At 66.1% G+C, this 19,608-nt stretch overlaps 1 protein-coding gene and 1 pseudogene across 1 annotated transcript; one reads left to right on the top strand and one right to left on the bottom strand.

Annotated features, from left to right (window-relative positions):
• Positions 1-342: 342 nt before the first annotated feature.
• LOC105861152 (high mobility group protein B1 pseudogene) lies at positions 343-1,551 on the bottom strand (annotated as a pseudogene).
• A 781-nt stretch (positions 1,552-2,332) lies between these two features.
• TMEM179 (transmembrane protein 179) lies at positions 2,333-13,591 on the top strand. Its single transcript, XM_012746502.3, has 4 exons — positions 2,333-2,666; positions 9,506-9,643; positions 10,928-11,006; positions 12,121-13,591. Exons 1-4 carry the CDS (start codon positions 2,362-2,364, stop codon positions 12,298-12,300), a joined length of 702 nt encoding a protein of 233 aa, XP_012601956.1. The 5' UTR covers positions 2,333-2,361; the 3' UTR covers positions 12,301-13,591.
• Positions 13,592-19,608: the final 6,017 nt, after the last annotated feature.

The raw sequence follows: 19,608 nt of genomic DNA on the forward strand, positions 1-19,608 counted from the left end.
AGGTGAGACTGACAGCATTTTAAATTAACTGACACCTCTGTTTTGGAGAGGGGGTCTGCCACCCAGATAAGAGGGTGCGTTTGCACAGCATTTTTAGAGAGCCGTTTGGCAATTTCTGTCAACGGGTTAAATGTGCATACCCTGTGACCCAGAGATTCCTTTTCTAAGAATTTCTCTTGTAAGAAATACCTGCAGAAGTGCACGGACACGTATGTACAGAGGTGTCCACGCAGCAGTATTTGAAATAACAAAAATTAGAGACAGTGACCACCCACCTGAAGAGGAGTAGTTACGCAAATCACGGAATTCCCGTTACTACGGATGTTTCGCAGTTGTTAAAAAGAATGAAACATTTCAGTGTGTGCAGGCAGGGAATAATGTCCTTGACCGTGGTGAATGAAAGAATCGGCCTGCAGAGCACTGTGTACAGTGTGAAGCACTTCTGCAAACCGTGTGTGTTTCTGTGCTTAGCACAATGTCTAGAAAACAGATGCCAGACTGTCCGAAGTGTCACCCCCGGTAGTGTGAGAGGGTGGGGAGGGGGATAAGGAGGAGCTTTTATATTTTTATTTTATGTATATCTATATCACTTGACTTAAAAATGAGCATATATATATATTTACATTTCAGTGTTTTTCTTTAAAAGGAGTGAGTTGTGTACAGGGGGGTTAAATGCTTTACAGACAAGAAAGAAAAACTGCGCTAGAACCAACTTACTCATCATCTTCATCTTCATCTTCCTCCTCTTCCTTCTTTTTCTTGCTTTTTTCAGTCTTGACGACTCCCTTTTTTGCTGCACCAGGCTTTCCTTTAGCTCGGTATGCAGCAGCAATATCCTTTTCGTACTTTCCCTTCAGCTTTGCAGCCTTGTTTTCATAAGGCCGCTTGTCATCTGCAGCAGTCTCATTCCACATCTCTCCCAGTTTCCTTGCAACGTCACCAATGGAAAGGCCAGGATGTTCCCCTTTGATTTTAGGGCGATACTCAGAACAGAACAAGAAAAAGGCCGAAGGAGGCCTCTTGGGTGCATTGGGATCCTTGAACTTCTTTTTTGTTTCCCCTTTAGGAGGGATATAAGTTTTCATTTCTCTTTAATAACGGGCCTTGTCCGCCTTTGCCATATCTTCAAACTTTCCTTCCTCTTTAGCAGACATGGTCTTCCACCTCTCTGAGCACTTCTTAGAAAACCCTGAGAAGCTGACTGAAGCATCAGGGTGCTTCTTCTTGTGCTCCTCCCGGCAGGTTTGCACAAAGAATGCGTATGACGACATTTTGCCTCTCGGCTTCTTAGGATCTCCTTTGCCCATGTTTAGTTATTTTTCCTCAGCGAGGCAGAGTTGCCCAGTGCCCGTCCGGCTCTCACTTGCCCCAGCGCTGTCTCTACGGAGCTCAATGTACTGCCAAAAATGAGCATATATTACTTTGGCAATAAAACAAAAAGATTTTTTTAGTGCTTGCAACAAAAAATGCTGATGTAATTTTAAACCAGAAGGAGCAATAACAGAGCTTCCTCACTCTGGGAATTGAACTAAAGGTGACTTAGTCTTGAAGTAAACTGGAAAAGGCATTAATTCTATTAATTAATGCACCAGCAAATTCCATCTCAGCAAAGACGTCTTAATGAGGTGCTCGGGGCATCCATTATTTATCTTGCAAGCCCAGCTCCAGGGCCCTGCTCCTGTCAGGCGGTGTAACACACGTCCCCGCTGAGGGCTTGGTGCCGGAGCAGCTTCCTGCCAGCCCTCTCCCAACGCCCCCTTCTCTGGGGATGACCTCTGGCCCAGCCCTTGACCCAGACTCCTCCGGATTCCTCCTCCGTCTGTCCCTCCCCGGTAGTTTGCACCCCTGGACCGCCCACAAAGGAACCACTACAGACTGGTTTGCAAACCTCACTTCCACCCTCGCCATGGGCATCTCGGGCACGTTCCCCTTGACCAGCCACCAACGCTGATGGGGACCTGGGGACACAGAGCGGGCCTGTGCCAGGCCCATATGGGCAGCTCCTGGAAACTTTAACTCCCGAGTGGGGAGCTGAGCTGCTCAGCAGTGTTCCCGCTCCCGCCCGGGTTTCTGTCCGCACCTCCGCCGGCGCCCTTATCCCGCGTGGCCCGTCTGCGCGCGCCAGGGCTGTCCGTGGTGCTGACCGCGCTCGGCCTGCGCACGCGTCAGGGGGCCGCGGGACTGCCGGCGCCGCCACTGCGCAGCCTCCCGCTCCCGGCCTCGCTGCGCAGCAGCCGGCGATCTCGGGCCGGCCCGCTCCCCGAGCCGAGCGCTCCCCGGCCCGCTCTGCGCTCCCTGGCTCGGTTCCCCGCGCCCTGCTCCCTGCGCCCCGCTCCCCGCGCCCCGCGCCGCCGGCGCGCCATGGCGCCCAGCAGCCTTCTCTGCGCGCAGTGCGCCTGCTACGTCCTGGCCTTCCTGTTCAGCTTCGCGGTGGTGGTGCCCCTGTCCGAGAACGGCCGCGACTTCCGCGGGCGCTGCCTGCTGTTCACCGAGGGCATGTGGCTGAGCGCCAACCTGACCGTGCACGAGCGCGAGCGCTTCACGGTGCAGGAGTGGGGCCCCCCGGCCGCCTGCCGCTTCGGCCTGCTGGCCGGCCTGCTCTCGCTGCTGCTGGCCGCCGCCCACGCCTGGCGCGCGCTCTTCTTCCTCTGCAAAGGACACGAGGGGTGAGTGGCCGCGGCCGCCCTGCCCAACAACGACGTAGTCCCCGTCCCGGCGAGGAGCCCCCGAGGGCTGGGGTCCCCCTCCTCCTCCTCCCCGCCTCCTGAGGCCCATGGAGGCCCACACTCGTGTCCCTCCCTGGCAAACTGACCTTTGTCTACACGCACGCCCCGGGACCCTGACGGTCACCGTCCTGGTGCAGAGCCAGGGCCTCCCGCTTCCGGGATCTCGCTCCTTTTGGGGTGCAGATGTTGCACTGTCATCCCCAGCAGGCCTGGGGCCTCCTTTGCAGCTCAGCCAGGCCCCCTCTGGCCAGCACTGGGGACAGCTCCCTGCCTGGTGGGGGTCTGCTCTGCTGTCCTGCCCCAGCGACGGGCCTACTGGGGAGCCCCATCCCTGTCACCCTGGGAAGGGGGGCAGCAGAGGAATGTGGAGGGAACCCCATTAAGGCCCACCTCCGTTGCTTAGATCTTGGCTGGGCAGATGCCAGAGGGCAGGCAGGGGTGAGGGCCCTGCTTTGGGGTTACATGCCTCCTTCCTCTCGGCCTCCATCTCCCCTTCACGTTTCCCTGCTCGGCCACTATCCTGCAGCCACGGGCTGTGGTTCCCCTGGGCTGGCCGGCGGGGAGTATCCTCAGCCAGGGGCCCTCTGTGGGCCCACCCACTCCCCCGGCTGAGGCCTGCTGTGCCCAAAGCAGCCCCAGACTCCTGCAGAGGTCCTGGGAGGGCACCTGTGAGATCCAGGCCCTCCCTCCACTCTGCCCCGCCCCATCCCCACCATCCTTTGTTGGCACTTTTTGGGCTTTTCACTCCTTGCAGGGCGCGGAAGGTGAGACAGGGCCATGGGCAGTGAGGGTGGGCAGGCAGGCATTCCGCTAGCCCACCCTGCGAGCCCTCAGCCTGGCTTTGGCAGAAAGAGAGGCCCAGGAGAGGAGGAGGAGGGGTGGGGGGCGAGGGGGCTATGCCTGGGTGGGGCTGGGAAACCTGGAGTGGTGGAAATCCCAGCCAGCGAGTGTGGGGGTGCCCTGGCTGCTGCAGCAAAGTCCTGTAGGCTGGGGCTCAATTTGCCATCCACAGAAGCCCAGAGTCATGTGTTGGGGGGTTGGTTTCTTCTGGGGGCCCTGAGGGAAAATCCCTTGGCTTGGGGTTTGCCACTCCAACCTCTGCCTGTTTTCATGGGGCCTCTTCTCTCTGTTTCTCTGTATGTCTCCTCTTCTTACAAGGACACCAGTCTTTGGATTTGGGGCCCACATAAAGCCAGGGTGGTCTCATCCTGAGAGACTTATCTTAACTACACCTGCAAAGACCCTATTTCCAAATAAAATTGCCATCAATCACGGGTCCAGGTGTTAGGATGTGGGCATATTTTGTGGGGGTGCCATTCGACCTGCCACCCGAGGTTCTGGTTCTGGGTGAGCTGGAAGCCAGGTGTCAGCCTGGGGCACCTCCGGGTGCTGTGGGGCTGCTGGCCCAAACTCTGGGATGAGGGGCTCGGCTCTGCCAGGGTGCGCCCAGGCCAGTCTGGGTGGTGTCCCGAGATGTTGGAGACGTCATCTGTACCCGCGCTGGCAAACTTGTGAGCCGCCCGGGCAGCACTCTGTGTGCAGGTCAGGGCAGGTGGCAGCACCTCTGAATAGGGGCTGGGGTCTGAAGAAGTGGGGGGACAGCCAGCAGGGTGGGGTAAGGCCTATGGGGCTTGGGATGCCTTCAGTAGGAAGGCTGCGTGGGGCCACGGTCTGGCCACTGCTCACGCACGTGCCAGCCTCTGGACTCGCTCGGGCGTTCGTGGTCTAGCTGGGGTGACAGAGCTGCTCTGTAGACAGGACCCCGCTTATGTGGTCGGAGCGAGGGGAGATTTCACAGAGGGGAGAGACCGAGAGGGGCTTGGGGGCAGGGCGAGGGGAGCCCCAGAGCTTGTGGGACAGGAATCTGGGTGGCACAGCCAGGCAGCAGAGCTGGGGAGCGCAGAGATGGGGGCTCTTCCTTTTGTCATCTTACGGAGGTGCCTGTCTGTCCTCTGAAGCTGCCCGCGCCATCTCATTCTGATGGCAGGAGACCGAGGCCCGGGCCTCCCCAGCAGCGGCACAGGCTGGAGCCAGGTGGCCTACAGCCCCGCTGCACCCTGGCCGACCAGCCCACGTGGGACTTAGGACGCCTTAGGTGACTTGGCATGTGTCTGGCCTGTGGGGTTGGGGAGCGGTTAGGGTCAGGGCTGCGGGGCGGGCACGCGTGGAGGGCCTCGGTGGCCCTGGCTGCACCCGAGGCTGGACCGGGCAGCTCGTGCTCTCGGGGCTGTGGGCCTGGCAAGTGGGGCTTCGAGGGTCTTCTGTCCTTTTGCTCCCGTTCCCGGGCTCGGCTGTCCTAGCAGCAGTGACCTCCGTCCAGCCTTTCCTTCCTCAAGGGGCACAGTGTCCTGGGCCCTCGGGGGTTACCGGTGAGGGCCACGTAGTGGTGGGGCCACCCCCCTGCCTACCGCACAGAGTGGCTGCTGTGACGTTGTCCCCCAGTGTGTCACTGCTCCATCGAGTCCTGGCTGTAGGACCAGGCTAAGGTCTCTCAGGCCGCGTCAGGCGTGGATACCCACCCGGGCGGGACTTGGCTGGGTGCCAAAGGCAACGCGCCTTGTTCACCTCTGTGTCCCCGGGGCCAGCTCAGGGCACGGTGCCCAGAAGTTGGCAAGTCTCGTGTTGAGTGAGTGACAGAAAGATGCCTGGACCCGAGGCCTGTGGCTTCATGGTCACCCACCTGGCCCTGACATCCTTGCAGACCTCTGGCAAAGAGGTCAGACTCGCCCTGTCGGAAAGTTCTGGACCTCTGGGGAGGCTGGGTCTGCAGAGTCCCACGATAGTTGCCCAGAGCCACCAGCCCAGCTCAACTGCTGGAGCAATCGAGGGGACAGCCAGGGGGCCAGGTGGGCACTTGCGGGGAGCTCCTGGGGTGGGCACGGCACCCAGGGCCACCACGGCCACTGGACGTCCTGCCCACGGAGGACACCACTGCCCCTTGGGAGGCTCAGCACACACTCTGCTCTCTCTCGACTGGGGTCCACCTTCAGCCGCACGGAGACGCCCTCTCTCTAGTGAGGGGCCCACAGCTGCCTCGCGCTTGGGGGTCACAGGTTGTGTCCAAGGTGCCAGCTCCCTGCTCATACAGGGCGTGCCTGCCATGCAAAGTGGGGACCCTGACTGTTTGTGCCCAGGAGAGTGAGGGGTTTGAATCTGGGGCTGTGGCTTTTTGCAGAGGGGCGTCACCTGGATGCTATTAGCTGCTGAACGAATGAATGGGTGAATCAGTGGCCCCTGTGCTTGGGGCTTTGCCATGGCAGGGCAGCTGGGTGGTGGGGTTGAGCCGTGGTCTGGGGCTGGGGCCGCTTTGCCCGAGCCCCTTGAGCACGTGGGCTGGGGCCCGGGTCAGAGCATCCCATCTGCCGCCCACTGGCGCTGGGCCTGCTGTCGCCATGGAGACCACACGTCCAGGCAGGGCAGCCTGAGAGGCAGAGGAGAAAGTGGTTAACCCTGTGTGTGCCGGGCTCTGGATAAGGACAGCCCGGGCAGGTTCCGGGGACACGGACAGGAAGTGGACGAAGGAGTAGACCGAGACTGTCAGCTCGGGTGGCCCCAGCTTGGAGTCCCTTCCCTGCTTCACGGGGATCTCTATGTTCTGGTCACGGGAGGAGACTCCAGAATCGTGCCCATTTCACGGGCTGCAGCTGGACTCTGCGGTGCCGAGCTGGGCGGGTTTCTGTGGAGCTGGCTGGCAGACCACCCCCGGAGGCGGGAGGGCGTGGGCAGCCCCCCCCATGGACGTGCCACGGGCCCAGAGCCCCCGCTGTGTCCGGGCCACGCTGTGCCAGGTATTTGCGGGCACGGGGCTGTCAGGGAGACCCTGCCCTGGGCGAGCTCCGGCCGTGTCCGTCTAGAATTCAGTATGGACGGGGAGGGTGCTGCCCCAGCCCCACTGGGGGGGAATGGATGTGGTACAGGGTCGTCAGCCCTCGTCTGACCTTGTCTGACCTCTGCGCTGTGGCCAGCCTAGAGGCCCGCCGCGGGTGGCCGCTGGGCTGACCTGTCAGGGCAGTCCAGGAATGCCGGGCGCTGGAGGTGTCACTGCTGGACAGGGTCCTTGGGAGGCCTGTGGGGGCGGTTCAGCAGGTGGAGGGGACGTGGCGTGGGGGGACTAGGGAGTCCCAGGTGCACTGATACCCATCGAGCTGGAGGTTCCTGCCAAGCTCAGGGCTGCTTCTGTGCTCCCGTCCCTGGGCGCCCGTCCAGGCTGCCCCTGACCACCACAGTCCCTCTGGTCAGAGCAGAGCGGCCAGTCCAAGGCCACGGAAGCAGGTGGCCTGTGATGTGCCCCTCTCTGTAACTGTGGTCCCGCTCCTCTTCAGACACACAGGGCCAGATGGATTTTGGGGTTCAGAGTCCTGTCCCCAGGGCCCTCAGGAAGCAAGGGGCTTACCCAAGTGAGGACGGTTTGAGGGGGATGGTTGACAACGGGTTCCTGGGCCCAGGGACAGTGGCCCTTCACCCCCACCCCAGTAACGGGACCTGGCGGGAGGGTATGTGGAGGGGCCGGGGGAGGGGCAGTGCCTTTGGTGAGGACCTGGGGGCACAGCCCACCTCGTCCTCACGCCAGCCTGCTGCGATCCCTGCCGTCACATCCTGCCGTGGTCCACGCCCGCCAGCCCCGGGCAGGGGCTGGAGACGGGGACAGGCTCTGAAGAGCAGGGGAGATGCCGGCACACGGTGACCCGGGTCTGGGCAGCGAGTGCGAGGCCACCCCACGAGCGATGAAGCCGGTGTCCCCCAGGGTGGCTCCCACAGCTCACAGGGAGCGTTTGCTGCTGGGCCTGTGGTCGTCAGGGAACCCTGGTCGTGGGGCTGGGCTACAGCTTGCCTGTGCCACGGGGCTCCCGCTCCCGCGCCTCTGCGCATGGCTGCCCCCCTGCGCGTGGCTCCCCTCCCTGCGCGTGGCTCCCCACCCCCGCGTGTGGCTCCCCCCTCCTCACGTGGTTCCTCCCTCCGCGCGTGGCTCCCCTCCCCCCTCCTCGAGTGGCTCCTCCCTCCTCGTGGCTCCCCCCTCCGCGTGTGGCTCCCCCCCTGCTCGTGGCTCCCCCCATGTGCATGGCTCCCCCCTCTGCATGTGGCTCCCACCATCTGCATGTGGCCCCCCCATGTGTGGCTCCCCCCCTGCACGGCTCTCCCTCTCTGTGCGTGGCTCCCCCTCTGCTCGTGGCTTCCTCCTCTGCACGTGGCTCCCCCCCTCTGTGCTTGGCTCCACCCCTCCCACGCGTGGCTCCCCTCCTCTGCACGGTGCTCCCCCCTCCCCCCCCGTGCGTGGCTCCCCTCCTTGCGTGGCTCCCCCCTCTGCACGTGGCTTCAGTGCAAAGGCTCAGGCCCCTGTGCCCACGTGTGAGTCCTGCTGGCCTGCCCTTTTTGGGGTAATTGCTGGGGTCACAGCTTGTGGGGCTGAGTGTCCCTGTGTCCTCTCCCCTGTCTGGGGCTCCTCAGGTGGGGGTTCAAGCCCCCCATCCTCGGGGTGCTCCGCCATCTGCTCTGTGGCCTGGCCAGGTTGTGCGGGGCAGGAGCCGGTGGAGGAGGAGGAGGAGGACAGCTGCGGGGTCCTTGCCCGGGACACCGCGGGTCCCGCCGGTTGTGAGTTAGACACAGGAGATCCTGCCGGGGCGCCTGCTCTGGGTGGGGTGCCGGACGCCCCGGTTTCTGGTCTGCACACTGGCTGGGCGCTTCCTGTGGCCTTGTTACCTCTGTGTCCTCTGTGCCCAGCATGGGCCCGGTGGGTGCTCAGAGAGTGCTTGCCGAATGCTCCGAGGAAAGGCCGGCCAGCGCACTGGTCTTCGGCCAGGAGCCCCTGCGTCGGACGACAGTGACTTTGATGTTTTCTTGGCCGAGGTTGCGGTGGAGACCTTGTTTATTAGATGGTCTTTGAAGCAGTTTTTGTGGGTCATTTCCCTGATCCGATGACTGATGTCAGGTCGGGTGGGCATGGCCCTTTCTTGACTGCCCGTGCCACTGTCCTGCTCTGAGGGAGTTCCCCTTGGGGTCCCACTGGAGGGAGGGCGTGCGCCCACCCTGCCTCCCCAGGTGCCTGGGCGTGCACCCCGGGCTGGGCCAACTGGGAGACTTTGAATCTTGGTGTCTGCGGGCAAGGCAGGAGCGTCCAGACGGAGGGGGTGTCCCCACCACGTGCCCCGTGTCCTCAGAAGGAAGCCTTGGCACCCCCGAAAGCACACTGGCGGGCCGTGGCTGTGTGGGCCGTGGCTGCATGGGCCGTGGCTGCGTGGGCCGTGGCTGCGTGGGCCGTGGGGAGCGTAGCCAGCCCTAAGCCAGCTCCCCCGGCGAGGCCCTGCCCAGGCTTGGCCTTTTGTGTGTAAAAGGGAAAATCAGCGAGTCCCTGACGCAGGTCAGGCCAGCCTGTGTCGGTGACGACGTGGCCTGCTGGGTGTCTCCGTCCCTGCGGCTGCCGTCACAGTCGGGGGACACAGCACTCAGCCCGTAGGGACTGAAAGCGCGTCCCGGTGTGGGCGTGGCTGCCGGCCCGGGTGTTTCTGAGCTGGGGATCCCGGTCCCCACCCTGGGCACGGGGTCACAGCGGGTCCAGCTCCTGGGCCTCCGGGAGGACGCGCGGGCAGCCGGGGCCTCCACGAGGAGCCTCCCGTGGGTGGGGACGGCTGCAGGGAGGTGGAGACAGCCCTCGCGGTGCAGGGCCCGCCAGGAACCCAGACGCCCGCTGGGATGCCTGCGGCTGGGCACTGCTGGTGGGGCTGGGTCGGCCCGGGCTCCCAGCGAGCACCCCTCTCGCCCTCTCGCCCTCTCCCCGGCTGCAGCTCCTTCTTCCACGCCTTCCTGAGCCTGCTGGTCAGCGCCTGCGTGGTCTTCCTCGTCTTCATCGCCGGCACCATCGTGAGCGTGGGCTTCACCATGTGGTGTGACACCGTCACCGAGAAGGGCACCGTGCCCCACAGGTGCGCCGCTCGCCCGCCCCGCTGCCTCCCGGGAAGCCCCCCTGCGCCCGCCGCCCGCCCGCCCCCCCCCACTGCCTCCCGGGAAGCTCCCTGCGCCCGCCGCCTGCACGCACGGGAGTCAGCAGCTGCAGGGCCCCTGTGTCCCCCCCGTGTGCGCCCAGGCGGCTCCTTCCCCACAGCCTGCCCCTGCACCTCAGACCCCCCTCCCACTCCTGGGAGCCCCCACGAGCCCCGGGGTGGGGCAGGGTCCCATGCAGTGGAGGCTCTGGGACCCCGGGGCGGGACAGGAGGCCGACCAGGGGTGCCATCAGGGCAGAGGCTTTGGTCCGGGGCGCCAGGGTCTGGGAGGCAGGGGTGGTGATGAGGACTGTGAAGACAGGTGCAGAATCTTCCAGTAGGTGGGGACGGCTCCCTAGTGGGTTGGGGACAGAGGCCTTCAGAGTCAGGTGGCTGCTCTGGGCTCGCTCTGTGCAAGGACAGCGTCTGGCTTGGTGGGGCCCAGAGTGGAGCTTGGTGACTGTCCGTGCCCTGAGTGGGGTGCCCCAGACCAAGACCCTGGAAGGCAGGGACTTTGGGGCCCCAGGGGCTCCAGATTCTTCCTTTGAGCAACATCGGACCTGGAACTCCCACGTATAAAATCAACAGTGGCAGAGGTGAGGCGGCACCTTCTCACTGCGCCCAGGGCTGCCGGCTACAGCCTGGGGCACAGACAGAGGAAGGCTTGAGCACCAGGGTGGCTGTCCCTGCAGGGCCTGCCCTGGGCAGCCCCTCCGAGGGGGCAGCCCCCACACTGTGCTGCGCTCTGTGTCCCGTCCTCCTGCCCTGGCCGCCTGCTTCCTCTGCACCTCCCCCCCAGACACTGGAAGTTTCTTACCCTCAGGAGCACCATTTCCAGCCTCCGCCCCCTGGCAGCCCCTCCAGGGAGCGCCCGGGCTGCTGGGCCCCTTCCTGGGCATCCTGCCCAGACCCCCACCCATGGAGGTGGAGGGAGAGTGGGGCCCTGGTCCTGCTGCGGCTGCCCCCGGCTGCCCCCCAGCATGAGCAGGGCCGCTGTGAGCGTTGGTGGGGACACTGACACGCACGGCAGCCCTGCACGCCCTGAGTCTGAGACCCTGGGACCCGGCAGAGCTGTGGGACAGGGTGGCTTAGAGCGTCCAGGAGAACAGAGGCTCCCGCCTGCCCTTCACCGTGTGGGGCGATGCTCGCTGCACCCTAGCCGCTGCTTGGCCGTGTCCCGAGCTCGCTGGCCTGGCCGCCCCTCCACCCCGTGTCTTGCCGTTCTAGCTGCGAAGAGCTCCAGGACATCGACTTGGAGCTGAGTGTGGACAACTCTGCCTTCTACGATCAATTTGCGATTGCCCAGGTAGGGAGGGGGCTGCTGTGCCTGGGAGGGGCCCTCACTGCTGGACACGCTCTGAGCCCACCCCCCAACATAGGGCAGGGGACCAGCTCCTGCGTAGTTGAGGCAGGGGAGTCCTGGGCAGGGGCCCGCAGGAGGGGTGGGAGGGCCGGGTCTTCCCCAGTGGGTGGGGAGGGGCACGTCAGGCAGACACGTGGTGGGAAGGCCGTGGGGAGTTAGAGTTGGGGTGGCAGGTGCCAGCTGCCTGCGTGGGGCCCGGGAGGTGGTGCTGGACATGGAACTGGTGTCCGGTCCTGGGGTCTCCAGCGCTGGGACAGGAGTTGGACCCTGGTCCCGGCACCAGGCAGGCCCCGTTCAGATGAATGCTGGAGGCTCAGACATCCCCTAGCCAGGGGGGTGAGGATGAGGGGGTCCGCCCGCACCCTGCCATGTCCAAGCTGCGTCTCCTGCCTCTGGGAGCCTGGGCTGTCAGTGGGGGCCCAGGATGGGACCCTGGAACTGGGCCTGGCCTCAAAACCCTGCACCTGTGCCCCAGGCAGGGAGGACACTGATTAGGGTGCGGGGTGGGAGGTGGCCCAGGCCAGGCCCGGCTCCTCTGCGCTGAGCAGGGCCCATCGGCTCCGAGGTCCCTTTCTGGGCCCCAGACCGGCCTCTGAAGGCCCCTTTCCATGGCCGGGCACCCTCTAGGGTGCTGGACACTGGGGGCCTTTGCCGAGCTGAGCTGAAAGGCGGGAAGGTGCTTCAGACCTACTCTACGTCCACAGAGCACGGTCCGAGCCCCGTCCGCAGTCTGCAGGCGGCCCGTTCAGTGTGGGCCACATGGGTCTGCTCGCACTGTTTCTCCTGCGTCTGTTTGAAAGCAGCGGGCGAGGGCCAGTCTGTCCCACGGCGGGAGGGGCTGGCGACAGGCGTTTGCAGACTTGGGTCCTGGAGGCTCCGGGTGCCGGGACGGGCGTTTGCTGCTCGAAGGAAGCAAGAAGCCTGGGCCCGCCCATGCCCCGGCCTCCATGTCCCTCTGTGTGTCCCGCCCTTTCCCTGCACAGCCTGGGACCGGGGGTCACGGGGGATGGGGGGCGCCCGGCCGCCCCCCTGACCCTGCCCTTCCGCTTCTGTGCAGTTCGGCCTCTGGGCTGCCTGGCTGGCGTGGCTGGCCGTCGCCACGCTGGCCTTCCTGAAGGTCTACCACAACTACCGCCAGGAGGACCTGCTGGACAGCCTGGTGCACGAGAAGGAGCTGCTGCTGGCCCGGCCGTCCCCGCGCGGGGCCTTCCAGGAGGAGAAGAGCGCCGTCATCTAGGGGCGGGGGCCAGGCCCAGGCCCCACTGCGCCCAGAGCCCTAGGCCAGTCTTGGGGAGCGGCTGGGGGCTCTGCCTGGGCCCCACCCCGCCACGTGCAGCTCTGCACGTGTTCCCTGCTGCCGCGTGTGGTGAGGCGAGCCCGACAGCTGACTGGAGGTGCCGGCTCCACGACCGGGATGGCACAGAGACCATGGACACCTCCGGGCCTGTGTAGTGCCTCACACCTGGCCCGGTGGGACCTGGCCCCCGAGCCGGGCAGAGGGCTCCTAGCTGGTCTCTCAGACCCCTCTGGCCACCCGCTTGATGGGGAACTGCCCCTCTGGGCCCTGGCCCCACGGCGGCTTGCCCAGGAGGTGGCCAGATGTCTGTCCCATTACCTGTTCCTGAACTCGTGTGTGGGACACGAATTCAACTGACACCTGTGACCTGGGCCAGAGGCCCGAGTTTGGGAAGGAGCTTGCGGCACCTCCAGCCTTGGCCGCAGGCAGCCCCCTCCCCGGGCTGAGTCCCCTCCGGGGTGAGTGCCAGCCCTGGTGGCCAGGCCTGGTCTCAGCATTGAAGATGCAGGGACATGGTGTCTGTGGCGGCAGGTGGTGGCTGTGGGCACGGAGGCTCCTTCAGTGGCCCCCTCTGTTCTCTGCCGTAGGACTGGGAGTGTGCGGCCCGGCTCCCAGAGGCTTGCCCGTGTGTGGGCCCGCCCGAGCTTGGTGGGGAGGGTGGAGGCGGGGGTGTGGGCTCCGCAGAGTGGGGACGCCATTTGTAAGGGATGAGAGGGGCACACACGCCACACATGGAGGATGGGGCCAGGTGCCATGGCAGGTGTCTGTGCATGCAAGTGAGCATGGGAGGATGTGACTGTGTGAGTGAGTGTGCATGTGAGGGTGTGAGTGTGCATTCAGTATGAGTGTGCATGTGAGGGTGCGAGTGTGCATTCAGTATGAGTGAGTGTGCATGTGAGGGTGCGAGTGTGCATTCAGTATGAGTGAGTGTGCATGTGAGGGTGCGAGTGTGCATTCAGTATGAGTGAGTGTGCATGTGAGGGTGCGAGTGCATTCAGTATGAGTGAGTGTGCATGTGAGGGTGCGAGTGTGCATTCAGTAGAGTGAGTGTGCATGTGAGGGTGCGAGTGTGCATTCAGTATGAGTGAGTGTGCATGTGAGGGTGCGAGTGTGCATTCAGTACGAGTGAGTGTGCATGTGAGGGTGCGAGTGTGCATTCAGTACGAGTGAGTGTGCATGTGGCGAGTGTGCACGTGTGACAGAAGGAATGTGTAGGTGTCTGAGTATGCATGTGGGGTGTGTACGTGCACACAAGTGTGCACCAGAGTGTATTTGTGGGTGCATGGAGATGAGTGAGTGTGCATGAGTGCCAATGTGTGAGTGTGCATGAGTGTGAGTGTGCTTATGCATGAGAGCATGCAGGTGTGTGTGTGCATGAGTGTGGATGTGTGTGTGAGCATGCATGTGTGGGAGTGTGTGCATGTGCGTGCAAGCATGTGTACATGAGCGTGGATGTGCTTGTGTGCAATTGTGCACATGTATGCAAGCATGAGTGAGTGTGGATGTGCATGCACGTGAGCGTGTGTGTCCGTAAGAGTGTGCACGTGCTAGCAAGTGTGTGTGCATGTGAGAGTGCATGCACACGTGCATGTGGGTGGGAAGGTGTGGGGTGCAGGTGGGAGAGGGTGTGTCCAGCAGCTCCTCTGAGCCTCCTGTGGGCTCTGTTGCTCCCAGCGTCCTGGCCCCTCTGCATTTTGCAGGGCCTGCAGCACGGAGGCCCCCAGGGTGGCAGGAGGAGGAGGTGGGAGGGGACCTGGGGCCTGGCCTGGGGCTCTGAGCAACCACAACTCCCCAGCCATGCTGCTGGCCACTCCCGGCTGCCACCACCCGCCCCCGGGGATGGAGAGGCCTGCTGCCAGTGTCAGCAACTTGCCCTGCCCGCCATGGCGGCTGGCTTGTGTCTCTGGGGGAGGTGTGGGGCCCCCAGAGCCGTGGGCCTGGCTGGGATCGAAGTGCCTGGCTCAGGAAGTGAGGCTGGCTGGTGGCTTACCAGCGGGGGAGGCTGGGAGCCTGTCTGGGGCCCAGGCCGGTGGGTGAGACGCTGGCTTCTCAGCGGGCTCTGGCCCAGGGCAGGCAGCAGGGTCCTCCGGGCAGGGTGTTTTGGTGGAATGTGAGGCCCCCAAGCCAATCTGGTCTCGCCGACCCCTCACGCCAGCCCTTACCCACTGGACCTGGGGACTCTTTCCTGCCCTGAGAGACCCCGTTTGGTTCCCCAGTCCCCCGTTTCAGGCCACCACCGGCTGGGGTCCTGAGAGGGCAGGGCAGGCCCGCCTTCTGCAGCCTCAGGGCCTGTCCGGTTGGGGTCTGCCCTCGGTCACTGCCCTGCTGGACTCCCGGGGGCTGGTCCAGGCAGCCCGTGGTCAGGGGCAGCCGAGGCCGTGTGCACTGGCAGACACACGGGCCTGCCTTGGGCTGGCGCTGGGCCCGGCTCCCAGCACCGTCGCCGGGGTCCAGCCAAGGGCAGCTGGCCCTGGGGTGTCGGGCGGGAGCGGGCCTTGCCGTGGCCACGGCCGTGTCCTCCAGGGCTGTGGCCGGGGGCTTCCGTGCGGGGACGGTCCGGGCTGCCTCCCAGGCACCACTGCTCCCCTCCCGCCTTCGGTAGCGAGTGTCCTTGTCCGGATTCTGCCCGCGGCTCAGCTGAATGTGCAGACTCTGAAACCTACACACGTCTGTTTCTCAAAGGCAAAATAAAAACAGAAGCCCACGTCTCTAAGTCGGGTGCGGAGGACTGTGTCTCCTTTCCCTCGTGCACGCTGCCTTCCTCTGTCCCCTCGGGGCGGGCCGGTCTCCCTGCTGCCCTGGGCCTTCCCCGGCGGGGGCAGATCTCCAAGTAGTTCTTGGGGCCCTGCTGCATCTGTGAGCAACACTCATTCGGGACCGACGGGGTCGTGGCGTCGTGGGACCCCTCGGCCCGTGTCCTTCTGTCACCTTTGCAGTGGCTGCCGGGCCTCGAGGAGGGAGCCACCTTCACCCTGCACTGAAGAGGGGGCTGGCCCCTCGGGCAGCGTGCCCTGGCCTGTGACCCAACCCCCCAGCCTCTGTTCCCCAACCTGGGACATGGGGCAGGGACCTGCCCGTCCTCGAGGGGGTGGGAGGAGGGGGGACGGCCCTGGGAAGGCTGGGCCAGGGCAGGGGTGGCAGCCGCGGGGACAGCATGCCTCAGGAGGGTCCCTGAGGGCCAGCGCCATCCTGCGGAGCCCCCTCTGTGGTCCCTCTAGGCCACTACTGGGAAAGAGCCCCTTCCGTTGTCCCTGCCCCGGCTCCCTGAACTCGACCGCTGGAAGAGACCCCAGGCTGGGGAGCAGGGGGAGGAGGTGCTCAGAAGGACCAGGGGCTGAGCTGGGACTTGTGGGGGACGTGCGGGAGCCGGGTGACTGGAGGCTCGGGGTGTCCCCTGCCTGACGCACCCACGGCCAGGAGCGGACGGGGGCGCCTACCCTGGCCACCAAGGTGACTTCCTCAGCAAACTGGCTGCCAGCCCTCTCGCGTCTACAAAAACCCCAAGACAGAGACGTCCAGGTGTGTTTAATAGCAGTGTCGCGTCAGGGCTGGCCTGCAGCCCGGCGGGTCCCTGGCGGCTGCGCCTTCGAGTCCCAGGCCGGCCCCATGGACACTCATCCGACTGTCCCCGTGTCCCCTGGGCAGTCCTTCCTGGTGTCTGACCTTGGGCCTACCTGCTTTGCTCACTCCTCCCCCACGCAGGGTTTCGGGGGCCCGGGGTCTGTCACCATAGGGCACCCTCAGCCCCGCAACTGGGCACCAGAGCCGCGTCCACGGACGGTCACGGGGACCACAGGCCCAGCTGGGGGGCCACACCCCCGGCTATCGGAGTGAGTCCCCAAGGTCTGGGGGTTCTGGGCTCTCGACCTTCCCTGTCCCCTCGGCCTCCACACTCGCCTTGAGGACTCCTCCTCCCTGGGCCTCCCCAGGCTCGTGGGGCTGAGGGGTCAGACCCAGGCTTGGGGGACGGCACCCCAAGGCCAACACCAATGGGTCCCACATGGACTGCGGGGGGGTGCCCCTCTGACAACCAGAACCTTCTCTCCCAACAGGGGGCTGAGGGGGTTTCGAGGTCTGGGCTCTAAACAGTTCTGCAGCCCTGGGGCGGGGTGTCCCCCCTGTCCTCGGGGGCTGTACGTGGTGACGTCGCGGCCAGGCCTGCTGTGGCGAGGGAGGGGTCTCTGGGCGAGCTGGGGCGGGGCCGGGGCCGGGTAGTGGCTGAGTCCTTTTCCTGTTGAGTCTCACGGTTGACCCCGAGGCAGGGAAACGGAGGGCTGTGCAGATCGGTGTGAGGGGCCGCCTGCCCCGTGGCCCACCGACCCGTGTCTGGGCTCACGCCTCGGGGGCCCCTTTCCTGTCCTCCACTGCGGCAGCCGCCTCAGTCCCCGACCCCGGGGCAGCACCGGAGCCAGGGCCCCCGCGGCCCTGCCCGCCCGGGCGCCCGCAGGTGCCACCGCCCGGCACCCGTCACAGCTGCAGGAGGCAGCGCAAGCAGGTGAGGGCCACGTGCCGCAGGTGCAGGAGGAGGACGAGGAGCCGGGCCCGGAGGTCCTCCAGGGTCATCGCCAGGGGCTTGGCCTGGCCGCAGTACAGACCCAGAGCCGCCACCAGCAGGACGCACACGGACAGTCGCAGGAGCAGGGAGCCGCGGGGTGCGGGCCGGCCAGGCGCCGGGGCAGAGCGGGCAGCAGCGTCGGCCCCTGGGGGTGGCGGGGAGGGTGGGGGAGACCCAGCTGTCTGTCGTCGGCGGAGGGCACTGGGCTGTCTCAGGCCTGGGTGCCCCCCTGGGGAGTGTCACCCTGGGACGTGGTCCCGCCCGGTCCCTGCAGAGGCCCCCGCACCCCTGTGCACCCTGCAGCAGAGCCCCCCGCCAGGCTGCCCTGTGGCACCGCCCTCGGGGAGGGACCGGGCAGCCTGCATGGGGGGAGGGTGTGGGGCGTGTGGGGGGAGCGAGCTGGGAGAGGGGGTGCAGACTCAGAACTTACCCCGGGTGGTGGCCCTGGCGTCCCTGCTGGCGATGTCTGGGAAGGAGAACCGCGAGTTGGCCTGGGCATGAGGCCGCAGTCTGCCACGCATCTCGCCCCGCCCTGCCCAGAGGACCCTGAGACGGGCAGGGACCCCGGCTGCGGCAGGGGTCAGGGACACCAGGAATGCCAGAGACGGCAGTGTTTGCGGGGTGCCATCTCAGGGATCCGGCTGCCTGCGTGGCCAGGTGGAGGCAGGACAGCGACCTCGGCCTCCGGGGCTGTGTGGGCCCAGGTCCCCGCCTCCCCCGCAGCCCGGCTGCTGCCGCGGCGCCCTTACAGTGCACGGCCTCCTCGGGGGGCTCTCGGAACCGCACGCGCCTGGAGGTCCTCCGCGGCTGGGCCCCCGGGCTGCGTCTCAGGATGGAGGGGGGACACGTCCTATCTCCCTCCTGGGGCAGGGTGGGAAGCCAGCTATGAGCCTCTCCCGCCAGAGCTGGCCGCCCGGCAGCCCCTGCGCTGCCCCTCGGCCGCTCCTCGTGGGAGACCCCGCGGGACAGTGCCCTGTGGTCGGCGACAGTGACCAGCAGGCCTTGGGCTCTGTCAGGCTCTGTCCTGCGCCCGGGGGCCGTGAGCGTCGCTGTGTTCGGCGACGATGGCCGCACTGGCGCTGCCGCGCTGACCGTGCCCTGGAGCTCTCAGGAGTTGGCTCTGCCCTGGCGCCCGGACGTGGAGGCGCCGGAGCTGTCCCGGAGCCCCGGCCCGTGCTCGTGTGAGGCCTGCTGGACCTCTGCCACGCCCCGTGGTCCGGCTGAGGGGCAGAGCCTGGAGGGGCCCCCGCCTCAGCCCCTCCTCTCCTCCCGCCAGCCCCGCCTTGTCCTGCAGGCCAGGCCACTGCTCAGCCCCAGGGGCCTGCACTGCCCGGACCCGGATCTGTGGAGGGGGCTGCAGTGGGGGAGGGGCCCTGCGTTAGGGGCAGAGGCGGGGCCACACATGGCGGGAAGGCAGCAGGCTCTGCAACCGCTCCTGTCTGGGCACCCCCAAGCCCTTGCCCTCGCCTGGGAGGCTGTGCCGGGGCCCCTGCTCCTCGGTGCCCACCTGCTCTGAGAGAGCCCTGCAGGCGCGTCCCTCTCCTGGGCCCCTCGGTGACGGCCGGGGCTGTCCACCTCTCTCCATGCTCCCCCGTGCCGACACCCTCCTCCCTGGGCTGCTCAGCCCCAGAGTCCTCCATGGCTCCCACTCACACTGCCTCTGCCCGGTGCTCCTCTTTGCCCCTCTCACTTCCTGGCCTGCCCGTCCCCCCTCTGGCCTGCCCGTCCCTGCGCCTCGCCTCGGGGCAGCCGCCTCACCCTGTCCGTGCAGGACGTCCGCGGGCCCGCAGCGGCCTCCTCATTCTCTCTGGGCTGGCGCGGCCTCTCCGGCCGGGTGCGGGGCTCCAGGCTGGCGCAGCAGCCCTCATTCACCTGAGACGAGCCGAGACGCGCTTACTGCGCAGGCGACAGCGGCGGGAACCCCGGCCCTACCGGCTCCCGCAGGCGGACGCGGTGCTCCCGCCGGTGCTCCCGGCACCGGCAGCTCCCGCTCTGCTCACCCTCTGCTGCCAGCCGCCACGGCTGCGTCTGTAAGGGCTGCGCGGTATTCCACGGCGCGGAGCCCCCGCTGCGAGCTGCGCCGGCCCGGCCCGAGAAAGCCTCGCCCGGAGGGTCGCACCCGCCTTCCTGGGCTCGTGCAGGTGGGGCGCCCTGGGGTCCCGGGACACCCTCAGCCCTGCCCAGAGTCCCTGTCCCTCTCCCTGTCCCCCGTCTCTGGCCCTGCCCCTCTGCCCGGTCTCGGTGCCCTCGCTGGGTGTGACGGCGCCTCCCTGCGCCCGCGCCCGAGGCAGGAGGCCGTCCCCGTTCTCTCCCTCGCAACGGCAGCCCCTCCGGGGTGCGTTTCTTTCCCGGCTCTGGCAGGCCCTTCATTTCTGGGGCCCCCGTGCCCTGCCCACGGTGCAGGGGCAGCCAGGCCAGGGGAGGGACGCGGGGGCCGCTGCCCGGCCGGGTCCGCTCTGCCCCCCACCTCCCCCAGCTGGACGGCGGGTGGCGTGGGCCGTCTGCCCCCTTCCCCACCGGGCTCTCCCCGGGGTCCCTGGCCGGGGGTCCTTGGAGGCACCACCGCCCCGTGGTGTGGGGCGAATGTTTGCGTTTCCTCCAGTGTGGGGTCTGCTGTGTGCACGGCATCCCCCTGGGTCCCCCATGGGCGCTGCCGAGGGCGCAGGCGCCTGCCAGGAGGTGTGCCCAGAGCG

Source organism: Microcebus murinus, chromosome 6, assembly GCF_040939455.1.
Source record: "Microcebus murinus isolate Inina chromosome 6, M.murinus_Inina_mat1.0, whole genome shotgun sequence".
Lineage (NCBI taxonomy): Eukaryota > Metazoa > Chordata > Mammalia > Primates > Cheirogaleidae > Microcebus > Microcebus murinus.

Bases quoted from the DNA above. Each gene is read 5' to 3' on its own strand.
- TMEM179 (XM_012746502.3), top strand. From the start codon at position 2,362: ATGGCGCCCAGCAGCCTTCTCTGCGCGCAGTGCGCCTGCTACGTCCTG. The intron at 9,644-10,927 runs GTGCGCCGCTCG...TTGCCGTTCTAG, and splicing joins AAGGGCACCGTGCCCCACAG to CTGCGAAGAGCTCCAGGACA. The intron at 11,007-12,120 runs GTAGGGAGGGGG...GCTTCTGTGCAG, and splicing joins ATCAATTTGCGATTGCCCAG to TTCGGCCTCTGGGCTGCCTG.